Here is a 27,375-nt window from a genome sequence, read left to right as displayed (position 1 = left end):
TCCACTTGAGGTTTTTCTGCTTTACGTGTTCCTGGCTCCTGTTCTATTCCCAGACTGCACTTCCTCGGTTTTTATTAAATAAATAAGTACATACCGTTACATGTATCCATCTCCCTGGCTAGGTATTTGACTTACTCTTCTACATAATACACCTAGAGCTGATTGACAGACATGATCACATAACTTCAGTTTTTCAAACTTACAAATTTTCAGCCTGCTTTGCAGTTCACAGTGCTCCAGCCAGAGCAGATGCCCATCTTTACCGTTCTGAGACTGTCCCTATAGCTGCTGAGAAGATACAATTTTCTTACTTTCTCAGAATGCCGTGTGTTTTGAAATCAGAGTATAGATGCACAGATGACTTTTAGCCTCCAGCCATCTTGCCACGCTGAGTAACCAGTGATGATCCAAAGAGTAAATTGTGCTCCGAGATTGCAGCAATAACTTGAAAAGACAATATTTAATTGGGCTGATATTTTTCCCTTACAGGCTTTGATGTGCCTGTAAGAATGGCTGCTGTCATGCATTTGAACAACCCATTCATGTGTTTACAGTATATTCATCATAATCATGTATTTCTAACCTTATACACAGTGTAAAAATAAAAATACTTAGAAAATAATTATGCCATTTCACTTCATGAAATTTGCTCTCTTAAAATGAGCATAAAATGATTAAATTATACCCTCTAACATCTCTATTCAAAGCCAAAAATACCATGGCTTAGAACAAGGTATTAATTAGAACAGTCTTCAAAGTTTAAATCATTAGCTTATACTTCTCCTTGAACTATGAAAAGCTCGTGGCACAGACAACTTCTTCATTTATCTGTGCATAGGAACACTTCTAAAAACCAAAAGGTGAACAAAAATTGCTAAGCTTTGTTTTTGAGAACATTTGTTTTAATATTGGAATGTCCTAGAACGCTGTCGTTGATTGAAGTTATATAGGGCTCGGCCGGTCTGTGTCCAGTGCTGGTTCTTGTTGGAGGGATCCGATGTAAGCCATGAAGCTGTTGTTCTGATGGCCCCAGTCGTAGTAGTCTGGAGAGAAACTTGAAAAGAAAACAGAAGAATTGGTGACTGGCAGGTTGGTTCTGTAGATATCTGGTTAGTGAATGTGGGCAAAATGCAATCGCGTAGCTGTAGTTCTCACACTGAAGTGCAAAAATAAAATAAAACCCCAACCAGGGGTTCAGGCTGCTATTTATTTTTCTGATCTGTCAATCATTTTGGCCCAAGTGTCCTCAACTCACTGTTTCCTGATTCTTCTAGGTCACTAAGGACTCCTCCCCTTTCTGCTTCGCTAATCCAGAAGGTGTTTGAAAACCCTAGAAGCGGTGCTGCTAATCCATGTCAAGTCCTAGCACTGCAAGGGCCTGTCAGTGACAGACCTAAACCTCCCGTGTCCATGTACAAGGGACCGGTACTTGGTTAGCAGCTCTGGCACGCTGGCTTTTCTCCCACGAGCAGTGCGAGCCAACGCACGTGGCTGGTTTCTGCCCGTGTCACCAGTGTGGCTGGGTGTCTCACGCCTCTGTGCGGAAGGGGGGGTGCCTGGGTACCAGCCTGGCATGCACCGCCTCCGGCATCCTCAATGGGTTTAGCTCCTACGTGAAAAACTAATGCAGGGGTAGGATGACTGATAACTGCAAATAGTGAATATCCAACTTTACTGCATCATGGTATGGGCTCAGAGACAGTGACTACGCAATCTTAGCTAAATGAGCGACAAGAACTAGATCCAGGTATGTTAGCTACAGTTAGCAAGTTAGCCTTCAATTTAAGATGACTGATTACACTAATCTGCTACTCGCACACTGTAGATACAGGAAGAAGCAAATGACTAACGCATGACTGAGCCTCCTTTCCGGGCAGGACAGTGTCCTGGCCGTGCCTTTCCTTCTCCGCATTGGGTGCTATCATTTCTTGCTGTGAACTGCTCCTTCCTGGAAGGGAATCCTTACCTAAAGCTCACAGTTACACAGAGGAAACAGGCTTTTTTGTGCCAGTTTTGGGTTGTGCGGGATTTCAGCAGTTAGGTGGATTCGCACAAGCTTTCAGCAAGTGGGAAAGCAAATGCCCCCTTCATTTCAGGTAAACCCCAAGACATTTAGCCACGTTACAGGGCAACCTAAGTTGAGAGGCTTCTCGCTACCACCATCGCAAGCTGCTGCCTGTGCCGTCGAGCTTTTCCCTGCTCTCCCTGAAGACAGGGAGATGGCTGTTTTTCTAGGTTGCCTTGCTCACACACTTGAACGAGTAAATGGCACTTCTTAGGCCACTCTTGGAAGAAACAGAGGGTGAAACATGCAACCCAAAGATCTGCCTGAGTTTTTCAAAGAGCGGCATGCTCTTTAATTCTTAAATTATGTAACCGTATTCATTCTTGTGTCCTTGCAGTCTCTGTGGGGCCCTTAGATCCCTACAGTCACTCGGTGCTGCCTTGCCACTTCAGCTTCCCCCTTTGCTTCCCCTCACCCCCTGGAATTTATGCAACGAGTGGAGCTAGACAATTTACGTTAGTGTTCTGCAGTGTGAGAGACTTCTTCCTCCTCCAGTTTCTGTTACGGGAAGCAAGCGGTTCCCTCTTGTATCTCACCTGCCCTGTGCCCCCTGTGGTGCAATATTCCACGCTAGATCGTCATCACTGTCGTATCTTCGAGGGTTATCAAAGAAATAAGATCTGGGACTGAAGCCATGGCTTGGGACCATTCCTGTGTTGGCCTGAGGGAACGGAAACCTCAGTCAGTACATGCAACAGATAGATAGATAGATAAACTGCTCGGCGCCTGACTTCTAAAAGAAGTCACTGCTGACTTACCTCCTGGCTTCCAAAATAAAACAGGCGATTTTACATTTGCTGTAGACAATAGAAATCTTTTTGCATTTTCTGTTTTTCTCTACCAGTGTAGTGATGGTCTACTGATCGTAATGGCTTTTCCTTTTCCTTCCTTCTAGCTAACAGATAACGACCCATTTCTGAAACCACCCTCCAGTATGCATTTAACCTGTCTGCTGAATTCCTGCCCATCCTGGACACTTTGCGCTTTTAGCCAGCTGACTTGAAGTGAGCAGTAGGGAAGCAGCTGAGGAGCTGAAGGATATGAAACACCTAAAGAGATTCGGTTTTACCTCCCACATTTGTAACACTCCCTCCTGGCGCATTACCTCTCTTGCCTCAGGAACTGATCATGTTGAACCTTGGCACCCTGCTTAATGAAACCACAGCTGAAAAGCCCCTTAGGACCTCTCTGAGCAATTTCAGTTTCACCCTACAGTGCTGTGAGGGTCAAATCCCAAGGAAGGGTCCTTTGATAAAAGAGGGAAAGGGGCGTACATGTCACTCCTTCATTTACAAAGCATTTTGCTTTTATAGCCCTATGAATCAAAACAGAAAGCATACAAGATTCAAAAGGTCAGTTTGATTCTGGAAACAGTGCAGAGGGACATCTAGGACCCAGCTAAGCCTCTTCCACTGATCCACTGCTTCCACCCCCAGGGAACAGGGTTCCCTGCACCTGCGGGTAAGCCAGGATGACATCTTCTCCTTGGCCTTAAGCAGGAGAGCAATTTAATCTCCCCATATTTTTAAGATGTTAAATAACTTTGACAAAGATGAACTAAAAATAGGTCCATCTCTGTCGTCTCCCCATTTCCAACATTTGTCTGGCTGAAGGTACGGCAAGGCAAAGTTAACATGCACTGCAGTTACCCCGTGTCAGCACCAAAGCAGACAGACAGCTCGTTCCAGGCTATAATCGTCTGCGGAGTGGAGCTTTACATTTGAACAGTGCTGAACGCAGGCTGCCTCCACTCAAACGTCTTGTTTCTGAAGTCCTGAATGAAACGTAAAACCAAAGAACAACATTTCTTGGGATTGTTCCTTATTAAAAATAAAGAACATTCTGGATTTTTACTCAATCAGAGTTGTTGTTAAGGTTTTTTTAATTAAAAGAGGGTTTGTTTTAATTCTAACCCCATGCTTTCTGGCCAACTATTTTCAACCACTGGAGCATTTGATACTTAGCTGCTGTAACAGTTAGCCTACTGAACACATTAGACTAAAGTCCTGTGGCCCTTGGTCTCCCTCTTGTGGCATGCTTGCACTGAAGTTTTGCCTTGCTACAGAATCTCTTCATTTTTTGTTTCTTTCTAACATTGTTGTTTCCAGTTTTCCTCTTACCGTGATATTGGTTAGCATAAATATTTGTCTTGTGTAGAAAAAATCCATATATGACCTATCCACTATGACAGATAATGTCTATCCTAAAAAAGGTACCCATAAAAGAAGTGATACCACTGATGGGCTCTTCTGAACTACATCTTTATGAAGTTGGAGATTTAAGGCTTTCTGCAAATCACAATGCAAAAATATAATGTTATATGTGTTACTGCAGTGCTCTTTGACTGCTGGGAGAATGCGGCCTGTTTGACTCCATTTGAGCTCTCGTTTGAGTAGGATTCCAAGTCTTTATGTGATCAGCTGTTTGAAAGGAGAGATTAGACCACATCCCTTACTTTCATTCTCTTGTGAATCTCTCCCACACTATCCAGACTTGACCACCAGGTCTAGCCTTACTAAACTCACTTTAAATAAAAATGAGATCTCTCTGTGGTCACTTTTTAGAAGAGCAGCACCACTGGACTGTACTTTAAAACATTTCTTCTCTTTGCAGTTGTCCTGGCAAATTCCTAAGCAGGAGTGGGGCTGAGATTTTTTTTGTGATGGATACTGGGGTCCATGGGGTTTCTTAGTGCGATGTCAAGTATCACAGGTGAACAGTAAGAAGGGCTTTATACAGGTGGGGCTTTGTTACTTCCTTGTTCAGCTTGGCTTTATCATTGTCTCTGAAATCTGCATGTGAGAATAAAAACCATCGCCTTCTCTAAAAAGTTATTCTATTAATTGCTTCTCTTTTAGTTGTGAATTTACCATTCACATTCTTCTTGGGGAGTATTAGCTTTGGTTTGGTTTGGCCTACAGAAACAGAGACATTACCTCGGTAATCCTAGTGCAGGGCTGATAGTCCCCATGTGCCTGTCAACCAGCATATCCTATGCTAACCCGGAGACATTGCCTGCAGCTATAAAAAGATGCTTGTCCATCTATTAACTACCTAGATATTAAGGATACTTACAGGGAATTATCCTTACAACTCACACCTTAATCTCTGCTCTGCTGAAATAGCAAACAAAAATGTCAGCAAGTGCTTATTATGGCTATTGGTCTTTGACATGGAAACAATTCAATGGGTACAGGGCTGAAAGAATTTGATCTCTTATTTCATGCAGGCCATTGAACAGTTAGCACACAACCATTTTCACTGCGATGTGATGAAAGAGCCCAATTTTGGATAACAATCTCCTTTTCCACTGACTCCAGTGAAGTACCGTATTAACCCAAAGGGTAGATGTTCCTAAATTTCAGAAGGTTCCTGATTTTTAAGGTAAACTGCCTGAGAAGCACCTTGTCTTCCTTCTGGGTAAATATGATGAGTTTCTCTCATGAGGACTTAGTATGAAGAAGTGGGAAGTTTGCATTGCTTGTATTCTGTCAAGGACACATTGAAAAAGAGAAGTCAAAACGTAAAGAAGCAGCCTCCCTCAGAAGCTGAGCCCTCCAGACCTGCCTGGACATTACACTAACGAATACACTAACAAATTCCACTTACTAGATCTTTTGTAGGGTTTCGGACACGGAAGAAATACACAACCAAGGAAGTAGGCAAGAGCTCCCAGATGAAAAGGATCACACCGAACACTATATAACCCGCGTCTCCCAACTGACATTTCAGATCTGCCTGTTGAAAAGTCAAAGAGAAAAGTGTTTAAAAATAAAGATGGCAGCTCATTTAAAAGGTGCAGGAGGCAACATGTCTTCTTATGAAGACCTATATTTAAGTGGCTGAAATGCTTGATAACACGGCCAGAAATTCCACCCAGTAAAGCCAGATTAACCTGGCTAATGATTAAAGGCATACTAAAAAAAAAAAATCAATATTCTATCTTGTTGGGTACATGACTTCCCTTTTACCTTTCTTCCTCCCTCTTTCTCCTCCTCCTCTCTTTCCTCCAGCAAAATCAAAGTTTAATGCAGGGGTCTTCCCAGTCTAAAAGCCTGGCAAGCAACCATTTCATCAAGCGATCAAATCGAGGTAATGAGAAACTAGTTTTCCAGTCCTTTTCTAGCTGGGAATAACATATGAAGGAACAATCAATGCCCAGGTCTTCAAGGGCATTGCTGGCAATCTGGCTTTTAAGAATTAAGGCTTGGATCCCTTCAAATTGATGCACATTGTTAGCCTGAATAACCATGCTGTTACTCTAGCATTAGCTTTGAACTTGTTCAGATTTCCCCTCCACCATTCACCATAGCTGCAGAGGGCAAATCCTGTCCTTTCGTGTGTTTTGTACAGAAGAGAAAAGGGTAATGTTTCGGACAGGTGACCTGAGGCAGTACCACAGCCAAACATTGGGCTGTACTTTTTAAAGTGACTTTTGATTCTGGTATCAAATTGAGTACCTCCTCCGTAGTTCCAGGCCCTTTACCTATGGCTCAAATCATTTACCCCAAAATCCAGGCAACCCTAATGTCACAAGTCAGATCAGCTGTTCAAAAATCAGTAGTAGTGACCTAAGGCCTAAAGCATTCTGCTGAGCTCTCTATGAACAACCTCGGGGCTGCCTCCACGGGGGAAATGGGACCAAATATTCTGGCCACAAAGTTCCAGCCCCTGTTACTTCAGATGTAGGAGTCAGCACAAGAAGCGCCCCCTGCAAGGGGGCAGCAGCAGCAGCAGCAACAACACTCCAGGCCCCAACAACAGGAGGGAAAATGTTTGATTCAGGGGGTGAATCGCAACCTAGAGCCCTTCTGCCTAAAACCTGCGTCTTCTAATTACACGGAGTGGCACCACCCAGCTGCACTCCTCTTCTCCGCACCGCAGCAGGGTTGATTAGTGGTCCCTTGACAGACCCTACTCAACTAACTCATAATGAGGTCCTCCGGGCAATCCTACCCTACCGTTTACCTACTTCTTCTTTACAGTTTTATCTACTGCTCAGCAGAAAATTATTAATGGCTGCAGGTTTGCTTGGCCACCCTGGCAATACAAGGCCCTTGCGTGGCTGGGAGCACTGCTTTTGGTCTGCAGGTGCTTGCTGAGAGGGTGGGGAGACGTCACATGTCTTGAGGCCAAACAAAATGTACTCATGGTCCAGACCCAGGCCTGCCATTTTGCCCAGCCTTGACAGAGCTGGAAAAGTACTGGGACCTAACTACATGCTTCAAAGCAGAGAAAGGAGCTGGATGCCCAAATTCCATAATATTCAACTGCTATTTCCTTCAGTGTTTTTATCACTGTTAGTATTCAATCATCTGAATTGTCACTTGAAATTAAAGGTTGGGAAGAATCATAGTCTTATCCTCAAACTACAGAAGGTATCACGCTAATGACAGAATTCAGGTAAATAACTCCACAGCCCTGGATGGCAATGGGGGATTTGATTATGACTTCAGAACTGAGCATTTCAGTGGAATCAAGTACTGTTTTTCTGCTTCTCCAGGTACAGTGCATTCTTTCTAATGGACAAAACACCTGTCTTTTTTAATAAAAGGATTTTTTTTAACAATAAAATCAAGGTAAATAAAAGATTGATTTTTTTTTTAATTATGTGGCTGGTGGTTACTTCTTTCTTTTAGCACTGGGGTTTTTTTCCTCCTTATTCTGAAATTACCAGAAATTTGTATTCCCGGAGCAAAACCACCTTAGTGCATTGAATAAAAGAAAAAAATAATAGGATTTTAATATATTAATTCCTCTTGTCATAGCATTTAGGAAATCATCCATCACATACAGAATGATTTTTTCTCATTAGCAAATATTTTCATACTTGCCTGATCTGATACGTTGTACCAATCGTAATCAAAAGAATTTACTTTCTTGGTTTGGGAAAATGATAAGATGAACAAGTTGTAACAGGCTCGTGAGGTATAAAGTAGTATAACAGTCACTCCTATACTTGTCACCTGACAGACAGATGAGCCCTGGAAGAGATTAAACACAGGTTATTATTCATAAGGGCTGTTGACAAGAACATTGCTTTGCATGAACTTCGAGGGTTTGTCATGCTACTCTGCCTAATGCAGACAGACTTCTTCTCTTTCCTTCTTTGATCAGTATATCCTATACTACATATATTCCTGTATTTTAACAGTACAGTGGGTTCCAGGCAATGGTAGCAGTCCCAGCCCTTACCAAGATGGGCTGCAACTAATTCCTACAACTTACTGCAGAAGCGCTATTTTCAGAGCAATGAAAATACCTAAGATCTACACTTGGTATCACATGGAGCAAGAGAATTCAGCCTTCAGCTGTGCATTAGCTCTAGAGCATCCTGTATCAGATGCTGGCTAGCTAGCATGATGCAACCTTGCATCTTTTTACAACTGCTTGCTGTGCACCTATTTCCTAAGTACAGAGCAGATCGTAATGGTCAGCAGTTAAACACAGCACAGACAGGAACAGAACATCCTGCCTTACCTAATGTCAACACAGAGGAGACAAAGTGGAAGCACGGCCTACGGGCAGAGTCACCATGGCAGGGCAGTCTGTGAGTGGGAGCTTGGGCACAAGGGGAGGAATGAGACTGCACGGTGTGAAATCAGAACAGTTCCTAAGCCCTAGAGAGAAAAATGGACAGAGCAGGGGAAAGAGCCTAATCCAGTGTGAGGAGTGAGACACCTGACCACTGTGGGGGACCGAGACTCCAGCACAGGAGTTGTTGTAGCAGCAAGAAGGGAAAGAATCCGGGAGCCATGGCTACAGGGATCAGTGTGAGTCTGATCATGGAGGCAGGCAGATGTACAAAAATGGGACTGGCTTTGAAGGAAGAAGCTCAAAGTAAATTCTGTGCAGTTGGCTCTGGAATAGTGCTTTGCATAGCCAAAGGAGGAAAGATGGGTTAAAGCGCTGTGTGCTTTTAGGGAAGCAAAATACCTTGCAGTCATTTGCTTCATGAGCCCTGCCCTCTCTCTCTCCTGGCAGAGACCCACACCAGGACGATGGGCTCCTCTCATCTGTGTGAGAGGGAGAGGCCAAGAAGGAAGTTGCTCCTCCCCTCACAGGACCTTTTATACCAGTGCAGGAGTCAGGAAGGTCGGCAGCCTATTCCCTGCACTTACTTACACACTCTGCTTCCAGGTTTGCAGCCAAGGAGGAGAGGTCCAAAGCGCTGTGGCAGGTAGAGCACAGACATTACAGAATGGCTACTGAAGTATCAGGGAAAGTCACCAAGTCACCACATCCTGAATCCCTGGCCTTCAGGAGACTACCAGGGCCCCTCTGCGGCTCACCCAAGCTGGTGGCAATTGTCCCTGCGGCTCTGCCAGCCAAGATCCTCGGGCTGGGTGTTCTCTGATGGGTGTCAGTAAAGAGGAGCTCAGGGAGTAATCAGAAAAGCTTGCAGAAAACTAGCTTGCCTGTTTTCCCAGCAAAATAATATTGATTCAGGGAACAGTCAGGCTCAGGAGTATTACAAAATCCCCAGTGCAGTTAACCTCTCTGACTGACTACCGGGCCATAACCTGCAGCCGTGTCAGGAGTGAGCCACGAGCCTGCTGCTATACGGGAATTGAAGCCAGATACATACTAGGTAGTGGTGAAAGCTGTGGCAAGACCAGCAAGCAGGAAGTGCCACAAAGGAAATGTTTGCTGAACACTTCTCTATTCTCCTTCGGTACCAGCAAGTCAGTGATGCTGTCATGGAAACCAAGGGTGAGAGAGCAGAGAGAAGCTGCTGGCTGGCACATACCATATCCCAGCTCAGGGGCATTTACAGACTGGGGATAGCAGAAGTGAAGAGCAGAGAGGGGTCGGTTATTTCCCTATATAGGTTTCCCTACATAGTTGTCATTCTTTAATAGTTAATAGTTAAATTTAACAAACTTCAATCCCACCACATACAAAAAAGGGGGTAAAAGTGTCCTGGTTTTGCTGCCAGTCAAATATACTTCGTGGCCTGGGGAAGGGGGAGTGCAGCAGTAAAAGTAAAGCCAGAGGAATCGTTTTCAGTCACAGGCCCCTACAGAAAAGAGGGGGAGCCCTGAGTTTGTAGCATGTCCCACTACATGATGCTTCTGGCTAGCACAGAACTGGCCCAAGTCGGCACCTAAGGGCAGGGCTGTGCACCTCCTTGTGCTGTTGTAGCCTTGGCACAGAGAACCAGGCTGGTCCCCCATGCCAGGTCATGGAGGTGAATGTGTTTTCACATGTGGTCAGAAGATACGTGCCAGCAGATGGGAGATGTAACTAAAAGGCTGCCAGTACCGATGCCTATCTACATGCACTGCAGAGCACTCATTATCTCCAACACTACTTCTATCATATCACTGCAGAGAATGGATTTTTCTTCTTTAGCTAGTTTTTTCAGTACAACAGTAGCAGATTAAACCAGGATGTTTTTTCACTGCCAGCTCCAGCCACCTGTATCCCTAAGTATGCGCAGTCAAATCCTACTGGAAGTCCCCAGAGGACCTCCCATTTCAGGTCAGCAGAAAGGAGCAAAGCGCTCTTTGATTCTCATTTCCACATTCAAACTTTCATCGGCTGAGCGTTCTGTCCTTTCCTGTCTGCAATAATGTTAGTGTTTGTTTGGTTTTTGTGAAATAGCTTGAAGTAAAGAAGATCAAGTTTCCTGCAGGAGGAGAAAACGGAACAAAGTAATCTACCAAAGCCTCCCTTAGGTTAACACTGCTTTGTCGCAGAGATTTACGCTTCTGTGATTTGCGGCAGTAGAAAAACTTTTCTTACTAGTAAAAATAATCCATTGCCCATGCCCTTTGGTCAGCAAGTGACTGAAAGAAACTTTCTTTTGAAAGAAACAAAACAAACTAAGCTGTGTTTTTAAATCCTCTATTCAGCCCTGAACTTTCAGTTGTTGTGCAGTACGGCCAGATTTGCTTAAACAGGAAAAGTACTCCTTTCATCTGATTAAGTAAAAGGAGAGAGGAATTTTATTATAAGATTTTCTAAATAGTAGCTGAAACTTACATTTTTGAAAGGTTTGTTGTGGTAAAGATAATGTGCTATTGGTTAAACTAATAATTTATTTTAAGATTTAACTATCTACTGCAAGGACCTTTGAAAGTCCCGTTTTGTTATTTAGAAGTACAAACCACCTTCACTGATTTTATAATAAACACTGCAGGCTTACGTGATGCCACCCAGTGCCTTGACCACTGAATGTGTCCAAAGCTGTAAACCTAACAATATTACTTTAACGAACATTTTGTAGAGTAATATGAGAGACTTTTTTTCCCCTTCTCTCCACTTGGCTGAGTTTATAATCCATTAAGTCTTTTAAAACACATTCTCATTATCTATAGGGCAGTATGCAAATGTATAAAGGGAGATTCATATTCCTCTAACTGGCCTATTTTCAGCATGCTGCTACCTTAAACATTTAACTTAATCAGTCAAAAATTTGACAAGCTGAAGGATCCCAAAGTATAGACCGCTTCTTTAAATAGCAGTACTGAAATGAAGCGGTCTTCAGACGGGGATCTGGAGAAAGCAGTATCCACTTGAAAAATAGCTGTGAGAAACTCCAGCCAATAAGTTGTGTAAACTCTGCCTCAAAAATACATATTTTGGGGTCACTGGTGTTAGCCAAAAGTACCCTTGCTAGCACTTAGTATTTAATTCATATATTGAGCAGGATGATCAGCCAAGCGCAAGCTGTGAAGTTTAAGGCCAGTAGCTCTCAGGGGATCAAAAAAACTGTGCCTTGCACTGCCCTTGTCTCTCAGAAGGTACTTGAAAAGAACTGAAAATGTACCTTACCTTGGATTCCAAGTAAATGTTGGCTAAAGACATCTTGGAAATCTTATACAGGCAGATGGAGAGTGAAACAGCGCACAGCACAAACAACGTGTCATTAATTGCCACCCGGACAGAGACAATGACTTTTCTCTCTGAATTCTGTGTCCTCACCAATACTGCACATGTTAAATTCACCAAGAGGAAGAGGAGACTTATGAAAAGAGAAGCCAGGTAGAGGGGCAACCTGGGAGAGTGAGGAGAAAACAGTTTTAGCGACATTGTTCAGCAAATGTCAGTCATGAGATGGAAGTTGCACTCTGAGCAATGAAAGCTGCATGTGTTGGGCTGCCAGAGTGACCAGCCGCCCGAGCCCAAATCAAAGTGCTCCAGATTGCTGGAGAGATTAACTTAGCTTGTTTCAAACCTGTTTTTACAGTTACACAATAAGCTGTAAGTAAAGAAACTAATGTCAAGCAGCAAAACATGGAAGAGTGTTTGCAGCAGAAATACAACAGCACAGTTCTTAAAAACTACTTAGAATACACATATACTTTCTCAGAGCGTGCACTTCATATACAGCACAAACCCTCTGACTACTCACTGACAGGAGAAACCTTGCAAAAGGTTGAGTTGCCTGGAATGGACTGGTTTTGATCCTGGTTTTGCTACACCACCACTGCCATGAGAAGCATCACTGACTGCTGATGTTTGCCATCAAATTTCATATTAAATTAGGGAAGTGTCTAACAGTAGGAAAAATCTGAGTTACTGGTTCCCCTGCATCTTTCTCTGTCCCTTTTCCTAAATAACTTGGTCATGGGCAACCTCTTGAAAGAAACATCAAGAAATTTAAATATGCATATTGATTCTGGGTTGGCATTTTGCTGTCTATGCCAGGAAAAAGGTTTGTTTGCGCAACCACAGGAACAGAGCTAGAACAGAAATGTGACAGACAGAAGCTGGACTGGTTTTCTCTGTCTGTTTTTTCCCACCTACTCAGCACTGATACCTGCAATATAAGTATACCACATACTCAAGGAAAGCTGCTTCTAATTCCTCTTTACTCCTACACACAGCTGTGGAGCTTTTCACTTTAAAAAAAAAAAGCATGTTTCCATTTCAGGTGTTTGCTTACTTCATTATCACTGCTGACCAAGGCAATTACTGATAAGGGTCATAATTTGCAGTCACTGAACAAGAGGTTTTGGCCACAGCTTTTCATGCTTGCTGGGAACTTTGAATTTGGCTGACAACAAACATCCAGACTGTCCCTGAGGAATCAAATCCTGATTGTTTAAAAATACTTTACCCAATGGTGATCTTTTTCTTTCACACATTCATATCCTTTTGGGATAGCATCAACCCAGCTACAAAGCTGAAGCATAGCTGGCTTCTTTTCAGAGGGCAAGAAAGAGAGAGAGAGAGACTTTGAGACTTTTAAAATGTGTAACAGGGAGAACTGAAAGCCTAAAAGTCCCTGCTTGTGAAACAGTGCCCTTCTTTCCAGCTATATCTGGCAGTGAGCGAGGATGCTGTCACGGAAATTCCCTCTCAGGGGGAAGATTGTGCTCATTCTTAACCTTACAGGGCAGGGCTCTGTTTTTAGGATAAGCAGCTAGAGGTAGTTCCTTTAAACCTCACGGTCTAACGCTGGAAGCACTGCAGTCCTGAAGCTCCTCTCTCACATAGCTTCCTCTGGAGAGTGCGGTTCCCAGTTGTAGTGGTGATACACTTACAGCTTTTATTAATATCTCAAAAGTCTTTAAGTGATGGTCATGTGTCTTCTTTGCCTTCACCTCCCAAAGCCTATTTAATAGCCTCATCTCTGCTCCCCCATTGTAGTGCAGGTAAAATATTCTTGTGGGGTTTGGGCTTACGAGGAAAGGTATGCTCGTTGCCTACTTGCGGGACGGTAAGTACATGCTCTCTTTTTGTTCAGCTTAGTCAGAGGGACCTTCTGCTGCAGCGCAGCCTGCATGCTCTTGATGCTGACTTGCAAGCAGCAAAGCTTAGAGGCTTCCAGGCCAGGCTCCTCCTTGGTGGAGTTTAGCAAAAAAAAAGCACTGTCACGCTCTCATGCCCACACACTCCCATACATGCCAGGGTGAGCTGTCATGGCCAGTCAGTTGTGCAGCTCTTCACATAATGATCTTCCATCCCCTTTATTAACATGATGTGGCTGAGGAAATGGCTGCCTGTTTTGACAATAGAAGCATTGTTGCTGAACTTCTGAATAAGCACTGATGGAGATGCAGGCTGTGTCTCTTAGGGCAGTTTTGGGCCTCTGCAGCTGCAGAAAGCATTCCTCACTTAAAGGCAGAATGTATCCTTACAGCTCAACTACAAGGGCACCTACAAGGCATGAATAAGCATATGGGTTTTATTTAGAAAATAGAAAGGCACGGCAGGAGAGGTGCTTCCAGATTGCACCAGTGACTGTTCAAAAGCCTATTGTACCTAATCCCCATTTTGGGGCTAGTCCCTTAAAAGGAGCTGTGTGTAATCTGGCTTAGTCAGGGAAGGCACATGCCAGGGATGGATGTCAGCCTGGATGCACCCCTAAGTTTTTCTTTGAGCTTAAAATCAAACTTCAGATGAATGCAGTGAGTTTTACCTTGTTTAACAGGAAAATCTGTTTGAAACTACTACATTTTGTACGTGGTTTCCTCAGAAACCATGCAGTGTCTGAAGCTCATGTGTAACAAGGCACGCACACAGAGCACAGCAAGCCTCATCCAACCCCAGTGACTGTAAGAAATCCCCAAGCCCAGGGAGACGTGCAGAAAGACTGTTTAAATATGAAGTTGGGCTGGCACAGGCTTTGCCTTGAGCTCTTTTGCCATAGTGACTCACATCACGAAGGCTGTGCTGAGTAAAATTTCCTTAAGATTCTGGATCTCTGATAGGATTTTATCAGTTTTTTCCGTATCTGAAATGATTCTGATTTCTGAGACCTGTGCCAATACATAGACCGCAGTCCTACCTCTCTGTTGCCCTGTTTATGTTGCCATTATCTATTGCAGAAATGCCAATACCAGGCCATAAGGTCTGACACTTATTAAAGAAAATGAGGAAAAAAAATCAAAACGTGAACATTCAGCAATGAAGAAAAATCAAATTCAGTAAGTGCAGACTCCAGCCCCTGTCTGCAGACCATCCATCTTTCTATCATCCATCATCCATCTCTCCATCCCCAAGCCCAGGGAGACGTGCAGAAAGACTGTTTAAATATGAAGTTGGGCTGGCACAGGCTTTGCCTTGAGCTCTTTTGCCATAGTGACTCACATCACGAAGGCTGTGCTGAGTAAAATTTCCTTAAGATTCTGGATCTCTGATAGGATTTTATCAGTTTTTTCCGTATCTGAAATGATTCTGATTTCTGAGACCTGTGCCAATACATAGACCGCAGTCCTACCTCTCTGTTGCCCATGTTATGTTGCCATTATCTATTGCAGAAATGCCAATACCAGGCCGTCTGACACTTATTAAAGAAAATGAGGAAAAAAAATCAAAACGTGAACATTCAGCAATGAAGAAAAATCAAATTCAGTAAGTGCAGACTCCAGCCCCTGTCTGCAGACCATCCATCTTTCTATCATCCATCATCCATCTCTCCATGAGGATTTGAGCAACCTGATCTAATGAAGGATGTCCCTTCCCATGGGACGGGGGTTGGACTAGATGATCTTTAAAGGTCCCTTCCAACCCAAACCACTCTGTGATTCTGTGATCTTTCACCAGCTTGTTAAGATTCAGGACCTCAGCTGTGGATGTGCATGTATTACACCACTTCAGTTGCCCTGTATAAGATAGGAAACGAGGTCAGCTTTATTTATATGGCTCTTTTACACAGGATAATCACATGCATGCTAAGAGATCTAGATATTAAACCAAAATATTACTGAAGTCCTTTACCAACAGAGTTGAATAAGAGAGAAAAGGCTAGACCAGATCCAAGAGTGATCTGTGTTAGAAATGCAGTAGGCAAAAGTCAGGGTGGACATGGAGCTGTTGTGGGGAGGGTAGTCTGTGCATGAGTAATTCCAGTCACAATACATAAATGTTTAGGAACGGAAACACTCTGAGAGCTACATGCAGGGTGCTAATGTAGTCACTTCATAGGCATTGACTAAATATCACAAGTTCCCTTTGCTTGAAGAAAGACATTTTCAAGCAGTTTTCAGGAATAAAGCCTTGCCACAAACATCAGTAACAGAGGAGGTTCAAAGCTTCTACCTCTCACCTCTAAAGCCAACCAGGAACATGTTCACAGACCTGCCCTATACCACCCTGACCCGAAGCCCAGGCTTTGTGCAAAGCCATCCTCTTTGTTCCTCTTGCCTATGTGTACCATCAGGGGCAGGCACGCTTGCATTGGGGGCTGGCTGGGGACCTGGCTGCTGTGTGCTGTGCTTGTCTGCCAGCCCATACTCCTGCATTTCCTTCCCACAGAAACCAGAGCGCAAAGGGGGGTGAATGTATCTGTATGCCACGGTGTTTACCAGGGAGCATCCAGCTCTTGCCCTTTGTGGTTTGGGATGTGGCCAAGGTATGCACACAGACCCACTAACTTGAAAGCATTCCTGAGGCCACCAAAATAGACGCAGCCTCTCTGTTCCCATCCTGACAATTTCTGCATCAGCTGTGGTTCAGCATGGAGTCCACGTCCCTCAGTCAGCCATCACACCCTGCGTGTCCCATACCCTCACCGGCCCAAGCACAGCCCCCCCTAAGCCTGCTCTGATTGTACGGCCATTCTACCAAACATGGCTTCTGAAGCACTTGCTCAAGATGATCGCCTCCCTAGCTGTGTCAAAATCCAATTGGATAACAAATTTTCCAGAGCAAGGACAATACATAATATTTGACCTGTTGATACAGTATTGTGTTCTCCTGAACAGTCAGCAAATAAGATTTCAGTTTCAAATTACTCTGCTTTCCTATCCTGATTTCAGATTGTAAATTTTTTCTTCAGAATGGAGACAAACTTTCTCTCTTCCCCTGCCTAAACAACATTGCCCCTGACTGAGGCTTTTAGGCATTGCCACAATAAATATTAATTTATTGAGTTCTTCCTCAGCTTTCTGGACATTACTGCCCTTTGGGGAGCTTTCAAGTAATTCCTGACAATCCCTCCTGCTCAACAAGATCCCAAACAAATCTCTCCACCTAAATGCAAAGCTCCCATAACCTCAACTCTATGGTGTTGGGGGAGGTTATCTGTGAGCTCCCAAACACATCATCAAGTTGAATCCATTCTCTCTACCTCTTTCCCTTCACAACTCTTCTCTCATCTTCCCAAAACTTTCGAGCCTTTTATTTCCACTGACCTCACAGATTAATACATACCCAGTCCCACTCATTCCTGTCATAATAAATACATCAGTCTGCTACCTTTACCAAAGCACTGGATCTGAATTCACCTAGCAATACAACTGTAAAAACCTGTAAACAAATCACCAGGGTGAGTGTTTTCTGCTTGCATTTGAAATATTTGCCTTTGAAATATGTCAATGTTTAGAAATGGTGCTTGTGTTGGGAAATGACACAGACTTCTAAATGTCATAGGAAGAAGCTGGCCTCAGAACCATCATCATAAAACATTGGTATATAAATATGAATAGCTGAGATATAAGCGCCACATTATCAAAGATGTAGTGTTTCTCAAAAAGCATGGCTACTCTTCTTTACCACACTGAATGTTTGCATAGTTCTTACCTGTATTTCAGTAGCTCTGGAGAATATTTTGACTTAGCTTTGAAAATCACCTGCAAAACAGAAAAATACTGCATCAAACGTAGGATACATGTAAGTAAAGAAAGACGCTGTGATCCGCAGAAATCCTGTCTCACAGGTCACAAGAAATGTAATGACAGGTTTCATTAGATAACAGATTTGCATTTATTGCTTATCCATGGCAGGCAAGCTCTAAGCAAAGTATTAAAACCACTCAGCAGGCGATCATGATGTACTTGTATACAAATTGTCTACACCATTATTTTCACTTACTCTGGCTTGTGAATAAGGTCCTTTATACCAGTATTCACAAGAGGACCAATGCCAGTATAATCATAGAGGCAAGTAATTATTAGGCTCTTAGATGACCTAACAGTACATGTCTCTCACGTAGACCAGCTCATACCGGCATATTGGGTCAGATGCTCCATTCAAGTGAAGAGCCTGTCATAGTACCCTGGCCTGAAACTGGATATATACATTTGTGTCCATGTTACATTGCCAAAAGCATGCCATTGAGAACAAAACTCATTGTTTTAGTCAGAGGTATATTTGGCTTCTGCTGACTGTCTGTTCACTATACAACAATATGTATTTTTACAGAGAGAGTGCTCATACCCAGTAGTTACCTTGCTGTAACAGAAAAGACAAAATACTGACGTATTATTTTCTGCAATGTAGCTAGGTAATATCAGTCACAGGTGTTTAACCACCACCAGAAATTATACAAAAATATATTAGCATATTTTATATCTTATTTATTAAAGAAATTACAGAGAAGCATCACTGCTTTTTCATAAGCTAACATGGTTTCCAAACACACTCAGTTTACAAATGTTCATTTAAACCAACACCAAAGCGCATTGATTGCTAGTATGACAAAAATCATGCTGTATGACTTATTCTGGGTTGTTTCCTAATGGTTTTCTCCTCAAGTTAACCTGCCTTACCCATGTCACTGGTTTTGCATGCTCTTTAGTATAGCTTGCATAATATTTGCTATGATTATCATGCTTTCCCAAGGAAACAGGACTTACATGATTACTGTATATGTGTAGGCATGTGTCTGCCTGTCAACTTGTTTATCTGTCCCCCCACTAATCTTAAAATACTCTGGTCAGAGAACTGATGGAAAAATACTTGAAGCATCAAAGATATGACTCTTTATCACCCTCCTAAAAATTAGTGACCCAACAGAAGTAAGGATCCTATAAATGCATCTGATATATGACCTCTGTGAGGAGAACCCTGCATAATGATCCTACACATCACCCAATATGAGAAAGTCTGCATAGCAAAGTATCGTAAGAAATGCCCCAGTTATGGAAAAAGCTCAAAGTCAAGCATAAGACATAGATATGCAGAAAATCAGGCTTCACTTGTTCCAGTGCTCTTGGAACAACTTGTCATTTAACTCCTATTCACCATAAACAGCTGCCTTGACATGGAAATTAGTGTTGTGACGCATCAGCCTGCTTAGCGCTAGCTGAACCAGCAGAGAACACTGAGCTTTTCAGCAGGCCCTAGAAAAATAACAGCTGAGAATAAAATTGAAAAGTTGGGGAAAAAAATCTCTAAAAATATTCTGCAACCATTGATACTGTTTTCAAATAGTTAACATCTCTGGCAGTATCCCTTACAGAAGATTTTTGTGATTCATTCTCCAAATTCCTGGATCATGAATTCTCACAGGAGTTCAGGAAGAAGTTTTATGTTGTTTTACTTACTTGCTACTGAAAGGAGAGGTACAAGAGGCTTGTGAATGTTCTGCATTTTCGTAGTGCACAAAGAGGGGCTGTCAGTTTTTAGAGAAGAGATGGGGTTCAAAATACTTCCTGTATGCTTTTTGTGCAAGACTTGTTGCCTACCCTGCTTATTCTGGAAGACGCTGTGGGCAAGCGGGAGGGAACAGATTCCTGACCTCAGTGAAACTAAACAAGTAAAACTTGTCTCTAGGGCCATTCCACAATCCTCACCTGTTCTGAGTAGCACTTACTCACACATATCGTACCGTTAATTTTGACAGCTTTCAGGAGTAGCACTGAACAGAAGTGTTTAGAGCCTGTGCAAAGAACTGCACAAGACAAGCAATTTGCAGTGGGCAATGAGTTGTGTTGGGTCCACAAAACCTAGAAAATTCACAAGTTCCTGAATACCATCTCCTGTGGTTCCCCAAAAATGATCCACTCACCCCGATAATGTCACAGGGCAGTCCTGTCACATAAACCAGTCCAAGGCTGCCCTACCCAGCAAAAGCTCCGTGGATAACTTAGATAAAACCAACATGATGTTCCTGCTGCAGATCCAGCAGGATCTCCAGATGCGAGCTCACCAAAACAGCTGTTACTGTGATTCTACATTTGGTGGGCCTGTCCCAGCTGATAAATGTTTCTGAATTTTACCTGAGCAAAATGATCATTAAGAAATAAAATGAACACTGCATAGAAAATGGATGCTACACAGAACGAAAGCTACAGTATAAGGCATGGACACTCTTACAAATTCACTGCTAGACAGAAACACAGGCGGTCAAGTTCTGCCACCTTTGCTTAAACACTGATGGGGCCTTATTTCATGAGTAGCCTTGCTGGAAGCAATGCGATTGTCACAGAATAAAGGGCTGTTCAGTGGGAGTAAGGATGTCAGAAGCTGATCTTAATATACCTTATGTGCGTGGGTGCAGCTTTTTGCTTTTAACAGCCATTTAACTCAAGCAATGTGTTGCTCAATGGCCCCTCCCCGCAACAGTGTTGAGAAAGCTTCCAGTCAATATCTGAGTCATCTAAGCAAGTCTTCCAGCAAACCAGAGCAAACCAGGCTATACCTAAGAATAGACTAAACAGCAAGCAGAAGGAAGACTTTTTAAAAAAGACCTTTCAGAGGGCCCCAAGATGAACAGCAACATGGAAAACTGTGAAATTCCTTGCTAATTTTCTAATGTCTAAAGGGTTACTTTTTCTTCTTAAAAGCGCTTCCCCGTTCGCTTGTTCTTTAAAGGAGAAATATCCTGTTTTGACTCCTTGTTTTTGCCAAAGGACTGGAAACCTCAAATGAGATTCTCACACTCCCTCCTCCACTCCCCTGAGGTATATGTTTGGCTTATAAAACTGCAGCAGTACAAAAGGACTCCAAAAAGCCCTTCATACAGCCAGGGAAAATTTCTGTTGCAGGAACTGATGTAAACAGCTGACCTTAAAGACATTTTACCAGGCCCCAGCAGAGGAGCAGTGGGGATGGCATGGGAGTCCATCAGCAGCTCTGCCACAGAGAGCTCTGCAGAGCTGCTGGGCAGCAGAGAAGGCAGAGAGGTCCAGGCTGCTGTAGCTTAAGGGTGTTCCAGCTACAGTTATGAAAGCTAAATCAGGAGCCTCTCTGGCCCTGTAAGTATCGGTGAAACAGGTGTCAAAGCCAAGTCACATATTCCCAGAGCAAAAGAGAAAAAATCTCACTGGAGCAATTTTCAGTCCATGCTCTGATTTAGCTGAACTGACGTGATGGCTGGCACAAACCTCTGCTGTACCTCTAGTGCTAGCTGATCGATTCACTTTTACAGGAGCCGCAGCTCAGCTTACCAAAAAGCCTCAGGTATGTGTTAAGTGCTTGCATATGTCTCAAGCTGGCCCCCTACACAGGAATGAAGTTCAGCTTTATTTACCAGTTCTCGTTTCAAAAACTCTATAAGGAGCATAGCGTGCACTTTTCCTTCCCAGTTCCTTTCAACACGGCCCCTCTCTTCCTCTGTCACACTCCATGCAAACTTCTCTTTGCACTCTGAAAATATGCCACAACCTCATCCAGGCCCAGAGTCCCTCACCATCAGCACGTACACCTTTCCTCTGCTGTGTATCTTCCAGTCCCAGGCCCATGCTCCCCTTTCTCTCTTTCTCCCATGTTCTTTCTTTCATTTGGATCAGATTCCCCAAAATATGCAAGTTTTCCCTCTACTCTCTAAACTCTACACAGTTTGTAGGGCCTACAGACATGGGCAACGTGACTCACTACCATACTCAGCCTTGTGTACATTGGTAAAAATAGTCCTGAAAGGACAGGTACCATTGTGAGGCTGGCAGCCACAGTAAACTTGAATGTGTAGCCTTTCTATCAAATTATTTTCTGAGTCAAATGACCTCATTCTTCATGTCAGATGCTGACAGCCAGTCAGTCTGCAGTTGCAATTTGTCTCCTATAGATCCAATACCGAGGGCAACATTTTACGCCAAACATATTTGCTGATGCTTTACTATCCGTAGTTAGACTCCTGTGTAGTTCTATGTACATCTAAAGCATGCTTTAAATTAATGACAAGCTTTATAAAATACGGTGTATTCATTTCTACTAAAAAATAAATATTTCTCCTAACTAAAAAGCCCTCTGTTCTCTCACTGGTGGTATTACTTTTGAAATGCTATTCCCAGTAATTAGAGGATGAGAAGTTCTCTTAATTGTCTTCCCAGAGCTAACACGTACCCCAGTTCCAGAGATACATGTAACCTCTCCGAAAGCCTTGTGCTGGTTTTACCCCGCCCTGCCAGGCACTTCCAGCATGGCCAGCTCTGCTCTAAACTGTCTTACTCTGCACAATTTCTCTTCATTTGAAAGTCCTTGATTTTATCAGCCCTGCCTGGGAGGCAGGGTAAGCGTCTCAGTCTGGATGCCAGAAAAAAGGGAAGATGGTTAGGGAGGAGGAAGGAGAGGTAAATCTGCCTGCCAGCCCTTCTCGTCTCATACAGCCTCACAGATCTTTAGCTCAGCACCATGTTCCCTAGGTCCTGGAGAAGTACCCAACCTGATGATTAAGCTTGCAACCCACCAAATGGTTTGCTCTTTACACTTTTGCCCACAGCACTGACGGTGAAGCTGGAAGACTCACCTCAATCTCCCCTTGTCAGGAGCAGGGAAGATTTGGCTAGGTGGGACCTAAACAAAAGAGTGCCTGAGTCCTCACTGTCTGATGTCACTTAAAGTTGAAAATACATTATTTGCCAATTTACAGTCTTAGCTTTATCAAGCAGCAAAATAAACCCATGAGAGCTGCAGGTGTGAGGCAAACATATATATAGGCTTTTCGGTCTCTGTAGGTGGAAACACACACTTCAGCTCCCTATCTGATGGATCAGGATCAGGGAGCTGCTCTGGCTTGGTAGAATGCAGTTACTTGCCAGTGTTGGGCTACTGTTTTATGAAAGTGCCACTGGATCTCATCTTCACTTGAGATTTATTTTAATGATTTCTAAGTAGACAGAGGCTTATCCTGAGAGGGTAGGTAATCTTATTTTTTTTCCTTAGAAGAGAATGAATACCGACATAGGATTAATAAATTCTAATAAATGTAGTGCTCTCATTAGAAATCATACGTATTTTCTGCAGTATGTGATTTCTGAGAGGAGCTAATATTATATGAGCCTCTGCAGCAGCCTTATCTTCTATTCTGCCATAAGTAGGGCATCAAGACCATAGCAAAGGACCCTGAATTTGGCTCTTAATCCAAAGATCACTCAGGAGTTGTTCTGAGTCAAAAGCAGTTTGATTGTAACCTCTTCCATCCACTGGTCCCCCACTTTAGCAACCTGCCCCAACGCATTACAGCTCTTTCTGCTGTATCTGCTTATGGCGATGCTCCAGTCTGGGAACAACCCCTGCTATGCTGACGCCATCATGGCTTACTTGTCTTGCTACACATAAAGTACAGTCTAAATTTGCATCCCCATTGCTTTGGGATACCTATTGAAAAGAGAATAGTTGTGGCTAGCTTTCTGTCAAGTTCAAAGGTGCTTATTATTCTGAAAAATGCCCTTGGGCACTTGCCAAATGAGTTTTTTTGTTTGGCCAGGAGGATTTGCGATATTTTTGGAATCACTTTTTCTTCTCACATCTATGTCTAAAAGTATTCCTAGCAGTGCCACATGTCTGGGTGCCATACAGCAGATAATAAACACCTGCAAATTCCAGAGACCCATGAGGTCTCTTCCAGTCCTCTGTCCCTATACTATACGCAGATCACTTCTTTCCCTCAAGCTAAGCACCAGTTAAATAGCATGGTTTTCATGCAATGAGGCACAGCTGCAGACCCTTCTTGCCTTCCTTCTACGGAAAAAAGGATAAAAGTTGTTTCTGAACAGGTCTGTGAAGCTATAAGCCATTACTGAAAACAAAATTCTCTCTCCCCACCCCTTTCACACCAGTTCTTGCTTGCCTACTGTGGAAAGCTAGATGCACATTAAATATACAGTCTCAAGAAGATGCTGAATTTCAAGACAAACCACCTTTTAATGGTTAGAAGTAAAGAACTAATGACAGTGAATTAAAAATATGTGCACTTATTCTGTGTCTTACATTATATTCCTACAATGGCTGTGCTTGTATTTCTTAAGGCTTTGTTTTGGCTGGGGAGATATTTGAGATGAGATTTCACTGGGAGCAATGAGCTCTAAAGCAAACAACAGTACTAATAATATGCCTGTCTACAGTGGCCCACGATCTTTAAAGATTATGACACACACCACAAACTCTGAAAGTCCCTTGTAAATATTGTTTCAAAAGCCTCACAATAGCTCTTCAAGACAGGTAACTATTACTCTTTTACAGAGGGGCTCAGAGGACAATCATGAGGACTCATGGTGACAAAGCAGAAATTGTCTCAAAGGCAGAACCAATAGCCTTAGCATTTTTTCTGTTTCCAGCCACTGACTTGTACTTCCTGAATGATATCAGACAGCAATGCCAAAAATAAGTTAAAAGGACATACGTGTGCATTCTGTATGCTCTCTTTTTAGATCTTCCTTAGACGAAAGGAATCAGTTACCCGCAATGCTAAGCCCCCGAGTGCTGGCACTCTAATGCACAGTGCAGACTGCTGTGCCCCCTCTGTGCTCATGCCAGGCTCAGTTTCTCTTGGCAAAGAGCGAGGATGCTGCATTCTGCCTCCAGACTTCCATAGCAGCCCTACATGTGTGTCTGAGGGAAGAATCTGACCTAGGGCTATGACTTAGTCCCAGCTGCTGTGATGGGGATGGACTGTGTGTTGATGGACATTTGCCCCTGGGGAACCACACCATTATCAAATGACTCTCACAATAGCTATGGGATAAAGCATAGGTCACCACATGCCTGAGCTGGATTTGAGTAGCATGTAGATGAAAGGTTCCTGTAATCCCTTAATATATCTCAAGTCCCAGGGAGTGGAGCAGGGTGAGTTAGCAAGTGTTTCAGACACTGAATGCAGAAAAGTAAAACTAAGCACAAAACTGTGTATGTGGTTCTAAGTATTTAACACCCTCTACAACTCAAGTGATCCTCTTACCATTGCTGCTTTTTCAGCTCTGGGATGGCAGTTCTCACAAGCAGCCTGATCTCTCCAGCCAGGCTGTTCAGAATTGACAGGCCTGTAATCACTACAGAGCACTGTTAAACACTGTAGGCACTACAGAAGCACCCAGACCCAGGTACCAAGCTGGTTCCAAGTGGGGCAGAAGCACCCAGACCCAGGTACCAAGCTGGTACCTGGCAGCAACACCCAAAGCATCCTGAGCACTGCCGGGGCTGCTCCAGTGCTGGCTGGTGCTCTCCTGGCCAACCACCCCTGCACTGGGAAAGCGGACTTTGACAAGGGTCATCGGAGTGCAGGTTTGGCTTCCTGCTCCAGGCACTGTAGTGAGATTGAGGAGATAGGGAATCCAGTCCCTGCCCTCCCGCAAGCTTCCTGTGAGATCTTAGGCAAGCCCAGCAGCCTTTCTTTGCCTCAGCATGCCAATATCCCATCCTGCAGCCCAGTGCCAAGATACCCAAGCTCACCATAAATACTTCCAAGCAAGTCTAACTGCAGCAACCTGGAGTGCTATGCAGCCTAACGCATCTGGCTTCTTAGCTGTCCGTAGCACAGACACAGTCTCAAGACCTCTTTCTGAAATGGAGATACTATTTCCTTTACCCCACTATACAGCTAATTGACCTTTACATCACAGTGTCCTTGAAATAGAGGGTGTATCTCTGTACAGCATTTAGCCCTAACTGGGGTCTGGAGTCACTGCTGTTTGTAATACAGATCATTATAGGAAATTTGGGTCCACAGTAGGAGTCGATCAACAGTTTTGATTGTGATACACACAAAGAATAGAAATCACACTCAGAAATATGCTAGTCAACTTATGAAAAACTGGGGTGGGGGGTTGCCAGCAAAATTAGAAATTACAGTTCTGACTGCACACAGAGATCAGGTCTGCTAAGCCGGGAGGTTTATGAAGTCTAGTAACAACAATAACAATAATAAAGAATAATAATAGAACAGCATTTGGATGTCCAGCTTTCAAGCTCTCCTATACATTTTTTTCCCCAACCCTTAAGTTAAATGACACCCATTTAATAGACAGTAGATATATTATTGGCCATTCCTGAAATGATCACTTCAGGCTCCAGTTTCATTGTAACACTGATCACTTGCATATAGATCAAAAGTTAAAAAATTCCCAACTAAATAACTGAAATTTGCTTTTTGCATTGCCCAGGTACATTAGGAAATCACATTTTTCTCACAATTTTTACAAAATAATGCTTTACCATTCTGTCAGATTTAATCAACCAAATATCTGTTGCTTACCTGTGTGAAGTAAAGATTCATCAGGGTCAGGGTGAAAAACTGGAGGCAGACTGGAAAGCAATAGAGAAGCCAGAAGATGAAGGGGCTGAGAGAATTTGCTGTGACAAAGTCTTTGAAGTAAAATGAAAAGAGCACAGTCCTAAGAGAGGCCCAAAACAAGCACAGAAACAGAAAGACAGTTTGGTAACTGAACCTCTTGTGCCTGTAGTGAAGGACCAGCCAGAGCTGGACGTAGATGAACACAAAAAGCAGTGAATAAAAAACAGTATATACAATGGTCAGGCCCAACTTCACATACGGAGGGACAGCTGGCGTCAGGGTCGGCGGAAGGGTGTCATTTTTCAGTGGGTCCCACTCAGGGGCCTCCATTTGATATCAGGAATCGTCAGAATTATTTATTAAGTTTGGCTGCTGCTGTTGCCTCCTCCTCCTTCTCCTTTCATCTTCCTACAGCATAGGAATCAAGAAAATGAAAGAAAACAAGCTGCACTTCCTCTTTGGCAGCTCACTGTGGGCTGGTAGCACATGATCACAATTCAGAATGATTCATTAGGACTGCCTTTGTCAGCAACTGGCAGGGAACAGCTCAGAAAGCTGCCTTTTGCTGCTGTTTGTGCACGAATCTTTACCATCCTCAAGAAACAAAGAAATCCACCAGCCCCTGAATGGTTTACTGCTGATTTTTTTCCTAAGGAAAATTACCTGGATTTTAAATTAGTTAAGTAATGTTCTATTTTCTACAAGAAGCATGTATCTGACATTTTCCCAGTGGCAGCCACATCGTATCTTGTAGGATTTTTTTGTCTTGTTTCCCATTTAGCAAGTACTTTATTTAGCTACATTTCATTAGGAATAATTTTAAGCACCTTAAAGTACTCATGAAATTCAAACCACTGTAATAGGCTGTAACATTTCAGCTCTGCATTGCAGCAACCTTTGTGTTTATAAGGAAATACACAATTTGCAGAGCAAATCTAACACATTCAGTATCTTCTTTTTCTTTTAACGTAAGACATTTCATTAGAATGGGACAAAAGGCGCATCAAGGCTTCCAAATGTGGTGCATACAGGAACAAATAAAACCCCCTAAATACCCAAATTCACCAAAGCATACATGCAGCTACAGGTTCTTTTCTTCTTGGTTGTTGTCTATTTGTGCCATCACTGTGGCAACAGCTGACCAGACACGCCTTCTCACAAGTGTGCAGATGTGCCCTTGGGA

General features: G+C 43.2%; 1 protein-coding gene across 1 annotated transcript; it reads right to left on the bottom strand.

Moving 5' to 3' along the window:
* Positions 1-444: 444 nt before the first annotated feature.
* GPR137B (G protein-coupled receptor 137B) lies at positions 445-26,665 on the bottom strand. Its single transcript, XM_009281796.2, has 7 exons — positions 26,154-26,665; positions 17,543-17,592; positions 11,846-12,068; positions 7,900-8,049; positions 5,675-5,803; positions 2,602-2,726; positions 445-1,054 (listed from the first exon to the last, which is right to left on the bottom strand). Exons 1-7 carry the CDS (start codon positions 26,520-26,522, stop codon positions 943-945), a joined length of 1,158 nt encoding a protein of 385 aa, XP_009280071.1. The 5' UTR covers positions 26,523-26,665; the 3' UTR covers positions 445-942.
* Between the last annotated feature and the right edge of the window lie 710 nt (positions 26,666-27,375).

The sequence above is a fragment of the Aptenodytes forsteri genome, unplaced genomic scaffold (genome assembly GCF_000699145.1).
Source record: "Aptenodytes forsteri isolate BGI_AS27 unplaced genomic scaffold, ASM69914v1 Scaffold132, whole genome shotgun sequence".
In the NCBI taxonomy this organism is placed as follows: Eukaryota; Metazoa; Chordata; class Aves; order Sphenisciformes; family Spheniscidae; genus Aptenodytes; species Aptenodytes forsteri.
Note: the sequence above shows the minus strand (reverse complement) of the source record. Positions and strands in the feature narration are given on the sequence as shown.